The sequence below is a fragment of the Adiantum capillus-veneris genome, chromosome 22 (genome assembly GCF_014529385.1).
Source record: "Adiantum capillus-veneris isolate H3 chromosome 22, ASM1452938v2, whole genome shotgun sequence".
NCBI lineage: Eukaryota > Viridiplantae > Streptophyta > Polypodiopsida > Polypodiales > Pteridaceae > Adiantum > Adiantum capillus-veneris.
In genome coordinates this window covers 29,480,413-29,489,643 of record NC_140952.1, presented here as the reverse complement: position 1 = coordinate 29,489,643, position 9,231 = coordinate 29,480,413, and the positions used below count along the sequence as shown (strand labels likewise).

The 9,231-nt window shown below is 42.3% G+C and overlaps 1 protein-coding gene across 1 annotated transcript; it reads left to right on the top strand.

Annotated features, from left to right (window-relative positions):
• Positions 1–3,764: 3,764 nt before the first annotated feature.
• LOC147429088 (uncharacterized) lies at positions 3,765–4,133 on the top strand. The gene has a single exon (XM_086494881.1). The coding sequence runs from the start codon at positions 3,765–3,767 to the stop codon at positions 4,131–4,133; it is 369 nt and encodes a 122-aa protein (XP_086351007.1).
• The last annotated feature ends 5,098 nt before the right edge of the window (positions 4,134–9,231 follow it).

The window sequence follows — 9,231 nt, the reverse complement described above, 5'->3', positions numbered from 1 at the left end:
ATTGACCAATATATGCCTTTTTTAATCAATTTACAAAAACAACAATCAAAATTAATAAAGTTCTATGCCTAAAATTTTCTAGAAAGACATCATCATAATTGAATTAAGTTAGTTGGAAAAAAATAATATATTGAGGATCTTTTTACCATACAATATGACAACTTCAAGCTTCAATCGAGCAACTTCTTTCATAAATATTGAAGATGTTGCTCCTTTCCATTTTGAATCATTGTTTGAAAAAATATGGCAGATGTCAGGAAGGTCATAAAATCCACCACACAATAAGCACATCAGCGCCGGAATATGCTTTACATCTTTGGTCATGTGAAATATTCAGGCGGCCACCAATTTTAAGAGGCAAATTCCGCTCCAATCTATAAATTCAAAGCCAGTCATACCCTAAAAGGTGGTACTAGAGACTTCTTTAAATTTGGAACGATAGTTTCAACAAGAGGGAAGGTCGCTGCGGTGACTTTGCATACTAATTTGTTTGCAACAAACTCATTCTATTTTGAGCTTGTGTCTGCTCAAGATAAGGTGGTATCCATCAGAAAGAACAATGCTAAGTGAGAAAGATTCTTAGATCTCTCTCTCTCTCTCTCTCTCTCTCTCAAATGAGAAACAATATCACTATCATTGGCAAAAACTTCATTAGGATGATCAACACACTTTTGGAGGCACATTTGCTTAGTGAGTTTGTCCTACAGAATAACATCTTTAACAAGCCAATCCAAGGCATCATATGAGATAGCATAGAGCAAAGGAGAAAGTAGGCACCCTTGTCTTGTGGATTTATGCAATGGAATAACATCTGTAATAGTACCATCAACCGAAATTCTAGCTGACGCATTCCCAAAAAGAATGTGAAAAAGAATCTGCCCAAACCCATATCATATAGACTTTGAAGTATGAACTCCCATTCAATTCTATCATAGGCCTTATCATACGCTCTGTGGCCGATTGTTTGTAAGAAGATATTTTAGAAGAGAGTTTTTTGTAATTTTGTAGTCAAGTGCCTCGATTATTAATTAACCATGCTAAAAGTCTGGTTTGATGGGGCTGTCCACTTTGTCTAAGCCAATTTTCACCAGGAAGACTTAAACTACTACGTTGGGGGAAAAACATGCCCATTCTATATACCTGCTGACTGGTGTTTTAGGTCGAGCCATTATCTGATAGTTTATAGTTTAGCTTCTTTCTTATGTGCCATATCCGTATGACAGGCTAGTCGTCATCATTGATAGAGTCATGCTTGAATGATTGGAAGATCTAGACCAATTAAAATTGTAAGTGGGAGGTATGAATATTGAAATAGTTATGACTTGAAAAGTAATGGTGTTCAAAGGATCCTCTATCCTCTTGACTGAGAGAGAGAGAGAGAGAGAGGATCTTGCAAGGAAGTGTTCACCAAAACCTTTTGTAGGAATCAATGGAAAAAAGAACATTGAATATATTAACAAAAAAAATTGGAATTTTACCGAGTTTTACGCTAAAATACTCATCATATCTAATAAGCAATGAACTATTCTGCTCTTTGAATGTTGTACGCTGGTGCTAGTACTACTACTTGTAGTCAGCTGAAATATTGGCAGCTGCAGGAGTCCTATCATAGTAGTGCAAGTTGCTGCTCATGTCTCCTGTTTCTTACCAATTTCAGATGGCCAATTAGCTGTTACTTGCTAATTTCACCCGCATGATTTACTACTTGACTTCCATCGTCCAATGCTCAAGTGTATCATGCAGCCTTGCGCTACAGTATGGGGTATTGTACGTCCAAGTGCCAGCTTTGATCGCTCAACCCAATCCAAATCCATCGTCTTTCCATCGATTACAATCCTTCGTCTTGCCATCGATCGGGATCTTTCCCCTCGTCTATTGTATGCCTGCTCTTGTGTTTTGCATGAGTTGATGAATAGATGAGCAAGAAAGTGCCCAAGACTAAACTCAAAACCACTCCCGAGCTCGACCCCAAGCCCAAGCCCAAAGGTGGCGCTCAGATGCTCAATAGGGTCTCCTCCAGCCTGGCTCCCATCTTGCAAACCTCAAAGACCACAAGGCATGATGCCCTCAAGCGAGTATGGGACTACATCAAGGCTCACAAGCTCCAGAGTAGTACTGAGAAATTGCATATCTTATGTGATCCTCCCCTTAAGAAGGCATTTGGATGACACAATGTTAGTGCTCAAGTACTTGAGTCCCCACTTGTCAGCACATTTTTCTGTTGATGCTATCAGGCTGTTGGCGATGCAGACGACAGAGGCCAAAAAACTGAAACGAGTAAACGTCAAAGTGGACATCAAGGCAGAAAATCTTATGATGGTTATAATTCCTCAAGTAATAAAGCCAAAAGCTTCATGAGTGCAGCTAGCTGCTTGCACTTTTAGCAGAGTGTGTGAGGGGATTAATGGCAGACAACTCAATGTCGAGGAAAAGGCATATTTGGGAAATATTGCAATTTGCCACTAGTGCAAGTCATGGTCTGATGAGCCTTTGGAATCACTCACACTCTCGTCCAGCTTTGTTGATAACCTATTTGAAAATTTAATGAGGCAAGCATTTCGAAACGATCTGCAGACAAACATGGAATGCTCACTTCTCCTCTCTCTCTCTCTTAGTAAAAAAGTATTTGAAAATTTGATGAGGCAAGAATGAACCAGTGTTCACTAAAAAAAAAATTAAGAACCAATGGAAAAAAGGAAAGCTTTGAAAATATACCGGTTTTTAGAGAAATTTAGCCGGTTTCCTTCAAGGCAACCCTCAGAACTAGCCGGGAATTTTCGTGTTTGTCCTTAAAAAATACTCTAAAGGCCGGCAGAGCATTCCGTGTTTGTCCTTAAAAAATACTCTAAAGGCCGGCAGAGCATTCCGTGTTTGTCCTTAAAGAATACACTAAAGGCCGGTTTTCTGTGAACACTAAAATGAACGATCTGCTCTCTCTCTCTCTCTCTCTCTCTCTCTCTCTCTCTCTCTCTCAAAGAAAAAACCCTCTGAAAGAGCGTGCACCGGCGCGCGCTCTTTCAGAGGGTTTTTTTTGTATTGAGAGAGTATGCGACCACGATTGTAAAAAAATATCAAAAAATATAGAATCTAGGGAGATCCTCGCATGACGGCTCTGCAAAATCACTCACTCTCCAAAAAAAGGCCGATAATGGCTCAAGTTTGCATGCCAGCATGGCAGTCTCTCTCCCCTTCTGAATCAATATTCTCCCATGTTCTTTGTCTTTCCTCAATCATACCCTCCTTCACGCTCTCCCTGCCATTCGCCTCTTATGCATCCATGCAATCTGTTTCCTTCAAAGAACCTGTCTTTGCCAGTACTTGGAGATGATGTGCTCAATGTCAAGCTGAAAGAGAACTCAAGAAAACCTAGTACCCGGTAGTGTAGCAGAGTAGGAACAAACCCATGATTAAATAGCATTGCATGTGCTCGCTTGATAAATAGGGTAATTTGGGGTTGTAGAAGGAGGAGGGAGGGAGGGAGGGAGGGGGGAAGAAGCAAGAAGGAAGAAGCAGAGAGGGGCATGCATAGGGTCAAGGAAGTAGCGAGGGATCGAAAGAAGCATCAGAGTTGATGATTTTGTTTTAAAGAGCCAGTATATCACACTAGAATATGGAAAGAGAGAGAGAGAGAGAGAGAGAGAGAGAGAGAGAGAGAGATCACTCAATAAAAAAGAAACCCTCTGAAAGAGCGTGCGCCGGCGTGCGCTCTTTCAGAGGGTTTTTTTATTTTGAGAGAGAGAGAGAGAGAGGATCGCTACACGTAGATGGGCGAGCTAAAGGCAGTAGGGGAGGGCGTGGTGCTGGCGCTACAGCAGGCAGCACGGACAGTAGCGGAGGCGGTAGTAGTTGTGGGGGCAGAAGAGAGGGAGGCCTTGCGAATGGAAGAGGAGGAGGCATGGTGGCGAGTGAGGAAATGGGATACTCTCTGGAGTCTCAGTAGGAAGCACCTTGGAGACTCAGCTCTTTGGCCCTTTCTTCACCATGCTTGTCGCAAAGAGCTGGGTTGTCGAGATCCCATTCGCCAGCTTCTTCCTGGTTCTCACCTCAGCCATGCTTGTGTTGTACGAGCCCGCCGTCGTGCTAATAGAAAGAAGAGTTGTCATTGGTGGGAGCGCTTTTTTTGGTGGTGGTGATGTCTTGTACTTGATGCTATCAGCAGCTTAATGAGGTGCGATCTTGTAAAAGTTCCATGCTAATAGCCAAGCTGAGTGGTTGAATCCGCAGCGTTGAATGGGCCAGTATTTTGCGATCCAAAGGGATGAAGGGCTTCAACCATTTCTAACTTTGTTGAAGTTGTTCCATGTGTACAACCTTATCTTTTCCTGCATTGAGAAGAAACTTAACTTCATTCCAAACTCAGCAGCATTGAAGCTCTTAACGAATTTTTGAGCAATTTGAAGATGTTTAGGCATTGCTTTTGAAAAGACTCTCAAAAGCTGAAGCAATGCGACATATACACAGTCCCCTGCGTTCCCATTTACCTGACAGGTCTTCTAACGAGAGCGCGGACACAAGAGAGCCAGGCGAGCTGTTTAATGAAAAGAAAACTGCATGCTCGTCTCATCCAGAGGTTACATTTGCATTCACAATAGGAAAATCAAGGCGGCCATCTGCCTGAACAGCGAAAACGGTAGTAAGCAAGGCAGACCCAACAGTGGGATAGCTCTGCTAAGAGGGCACAAGCGCTTGTTGAGGCAGCCCTGCGATACTGCAAATCTACAGGTGCTTGCACTGAAGACGTTCTTTAACTTCTTTTAATGACAACCCATAGTAGGGCTCTCCAATCTTGGAAAATGTAATATTTATTGTAATAGTTTAGGTTGATTGGAATGCAAAAGAGAAATTGAAACTTTGGAGAGTTATAAAGAAGCTGGAAGGTCTTTCATGAAGACCTGGAAGGCCGATCTTGGTCTGTGGTAGAGTACACATAAATGGATGTTGATTACGCAGCAACTTTTGAGACACACGCAACCTTCTCACACACGGCAGGGTGCACGAACGCGAGAGAGAGAGAGAGAGAGAGAGAGAGAGAGAGAGAGAGACTACCCAATTGTTGTATGGCCTTCTCACAAGCTCTTTTGCAACACTCCCCACGATGGTGATCTTGATCAACTTCCAAGAGCATCTGGAAAATTCCACCTTGGCAATTAGCCAAGCCGTCAGCTGAAATAAAGACCAAGTTGGCGTAGGAAAAGTGCAAAAAAAGTCCAATCCACCCACTGCTATCAGCATTTCTACCATGATAGAGGGTTCAACTCACGAGTTTGTGACTCAAGGTTGCAGAGCTTGTCATGGATAGAGGTTGGGCAAGTATAAGACATGCGCGCAATTGAAAATAGATGACGCCAAGTATTGCACAAGTTGATGGAGTCATTGTAAGAGAGTCATGGATGCACATGACGATGGTGCCCATGTATATCTTTAGGCATATATATATGCCACTCTAAGGGAACGACTGCACGCTTTGAAGAGGAGAGAGAGGCTAGGGTGGCACAAGCTGCTAAAATTGTGAGGCTTTGTGTGTGTGTGAGGGAGAGACAGAGAGAAGAGATAGCAAGACCCACGACACTAAGTGACACAGGGGGCGGGTAAGGGGATCGACGACAAAGCATTCTGGCGGGCATCTTGAGGTAGGCAGGCCTACCCAAAAAATGGGGGCGTGGTTGAGGATCTTGGATTGGAACCCACGACCTCATGCTCCAATGCTTTTTGAAGCATGGGCTAACACACACACCCGAGAAGAAGAGAGTATTAACATCGTAGGAAACTATCCCAAGAGACCTTAAAGATCTAGCCGATGAGGAGAGTTGAACTCAAGGCTTGTTATTTAAGAGAGTTTCACACACACACACACACACACACACACACACACAAAAGCGATTTAGAAATTGCACCTCTCCGGAGTCCAAAGGTCTCCTTTTGCTGTCTCTATGCATTCCCAACAGAAGTTCTGAACTCTTGCCTCGCAGGAGCGTGTGCTCTCCTTCCCCTACCGCGCTTAGTCCAACAAACACTACGATTTTTTACAATGTATGCTTAATTGGGTTGGGAAAAACCTACTCAAGCCGCAACACCAAAAATGATGGTGCGACAAGAGATTAGGTTGGGCTGCGTCAACATGCAGAAGCTCTCCTTGTGATAGAGTACAAGGTCGAGTGATGCACATCAGCACATATATGTTGATCCTACAGCATGCACAATCTCGGCTTCCTCAACCTCTTCCCTTCCGGCCTTCCCTCACCCATATACGATCCCCTCCTCCTCCTCCTCCTCCTCCTCTCTCTCTCTCTCTCTCTCTCTCTCTCTCTCTCTCTCTCTCTCTCTCTCTCTCTCTAAACAAAAAGTCCACGCCGACACGAGCTCTTTCAGAGACTTTTTTTTATAGAAGAGATTGAGAGAGAGAGAGGAGAGAGAAACAGAGGGGGAGGGGTTGAAAAAAAAACCTAGGTTTAGTGTAATCCCACCTGCAAATTTTGAGATTTACCTCTAAATTTTAAATTTTAATGTGAAAAACCTACAAAATCTAGAGAAATTTAGCATCATTCGGTGTAAAGACCTTCAAATTCAGTCAGTTTACCACTAAAATTCTCATAGGTAGGTTTGCCAAGTTTTCAAAACAAAGTTTTTCTCGAGCACTAGTCCCTGCCCGTACGTGAAAGAGTCCACGTCTCTTTCAAAGAGATTTTTTGAATTGTTTATACTATGTAGTTGTTGAAAATGACAATGGTTGAACTTGAGGACCTTCTTGCCTCGTCTATTGTGAGTCTCCTTGCCCAACTCCTTAAAAACCAAATTTGTCAATGATTAGGGACCCTAAGATTTACCTTTTCTAGCCAACACAGTTGTCTCAACGTGGCACAATGTTGTTTGCTGTAGCACAACCAACCTCCCAGTTATTCCTTTGAGGGGGTTACCTTATGGGGTGCTAAGAACCGAGTCTTGGGACACATCATTTTGTAAGATGATAGATGCAATGCTAGACTACCATCCATCTGGGTCGAGGCATGACAGAAAACTCAGCAGACTAGGTACCCCGAGCACTCTAGGAGCTTTGAGTTTTGCTCATATTAACATGGAAAATTTAAGAGAAGGTTTTTACACTAAATTTCTCTAAATTCTGTAGGTTTATTCACCTTCTACTTTGAATTGGAAGATAAATCTCAAAATTTGTAGGTGGAATTACACTAAACCTAGATTTCTATCGATATAAGTAGGTAAAAGAGAACTAGCATGTGGACAAAGTTGTCATAAGAAAATTGTTCATAGCTTTATCAACCTTGCGTACTCTTCTATCAAAGCACTCTTTATAATCCCCAACCATTACCACCTCCCTTGACACATTTGTCGCCACCACCTTTGGCAACACCACTAACTCCCACTCCCCCCCCCCCCCCCGATAGAAGGCTACCTATGATGGTGTGATCCAAAATTTAATATATACCATGACGTGGATTTTCTCAAAGTAATAGCCTCATTGCAATAATAGAATTGTTTTCAAGTTTCCACCATTTTCTCTAAAGTAACTTAAAATGCATAGCATGTTATCGTACATCAACCCACAATAACTAGAGGTAGAGCAAGAGAAAGGAGGAGGAGGAAGAAGAAGAAGAAGAACAAGTGAAGAGAAGATCAAGCTCCCAGATGCTCTTTATTCATGAGATTTGTTCGAGTGGCAACAACCTTACTCTTTTAGTGTAAGTCTCGTAGTCCTACATGTAGGGGGGTAGGAATAGGAGATTTATATCCATTGGAATCATGGTGCCACTATTCCCAACAAGGATCAATAGTGGTAGAAATGAGCTTTTAATATCTAAGGACAACTAGTTCCAAGAAGAGGAATATCAACATGCCATTGTATGAGTTCCACTTTTTTTGGCCCATCAATAGAAACATTCTACCAAACCCTTGTTCAAGGGGTTTTTTCTGTCAAAAATTTGTGGTCGTTTTACCATTAAAATTAGGTGTAGTCTTGTTTTTTTTTTTTTTTGTGCTTGAAGTCACCTAAAAAATCCTGTTTGGTTTTTGGTTTGTATAGTGTGCCTTGGCCACTCTTGCTCGGTTTAGGGATTGCTCGGCAAATCTCGCTCGAGATTTGGGATTCCTCGGCCCCATATACCTATAGATACATGCTGTATAAGGGCATATATACTTGGGTTGGTCTAGAAAATTTTGCAATCAAACAACAACCCTTAAAATAGTCGAAAATCATGCCCTTTTTTGCTCTTTTCACATTCATTGGGTCCGCATTGAGAATGCCTCCCCCTTCCTAATCGGAGTCCTCCCGGACGACAAGGTATCGCCTCAGAGTATGTGTCGTGCATGGGTGAAAAAAGTTGTGCTAATGCTCGGCCGTGTAATGTAGCCCTACTTGATGCATACTCAGTCAATGCATGGGAAAATTAATGCAGTGCTAGAGGAGGGTATAAGCAAGATGCTTATTGGCATTTTCCATCGAGGTTTCCTGTTTTCTTTGCAAGTAACAGCTGTAAAACTGTATTGCTCTCTGTTTAATTGTTTGTTTTGCCACCGGCAATTGCTTTGCCGCTATTGTTGATATATCTGTAGTTGTTTCTATGGAAAGGATTGGCTTGACGGGAATGGCCGTGGACCGTAATTCCTTTTCTTTCCATTGGTAGCTTATTTTTGCATGTTTTTGTATATGTTTTACTACTTCCGTTGTTACCACTGTTTTGTTACGGATTGGCATCCACATAAGTCGGTTGCCCTTTTTCAAATGCAGATGTCCGCCTTTCGTTCTTTCTTGCACTGAAGGGAGTTCCTGTTGCTTTTGTTTGGGTATCCAAATGCTAGTGACATTTGAGTTATTGCTGAACATTTTCTTTGGGATCCATATATGTTTTATCCCCTTGGTTTTTGGTTGAATTGTACGCTTCTGCTTCTGTTGACTTCTTTTGTTGTATTGTCGTAGGTCTGCCATGTCACCTCTATCCTTCCGTACCCATACTTGTTTATCGTGTGTTGCTAACCTTGATCTTGGCACTGTGGGGTCAGTGTTGCTTTATGCTTGTAGTGAACATGGTTGGCAGTTCCCTGTTTGTTTGCCATGGGTACCATGTTGTTCTTTGGTGGCATTCTTGCTTTTGGCTCTTTTTTTTGTGTTTGAGTTGCTGGCAGCGGATTATTCCTGTATTGTTGAGCAAAGGCTGTTACCTGTTGTTCTTGTGCATGCTGAATTTTGACTGCATTCGCATTCCAATCTATCTGCTCATT

What these genes read in the sequence shown, in the direction of transcription:
- LOC147429088 (XM_086494881.1), top strand. Translation starts at nt 3,765, where the DNA reads ATGGGCGAGCTAAAGGCAGTAGGGGAGGGCGTGGTGCTGGCGCTACAG.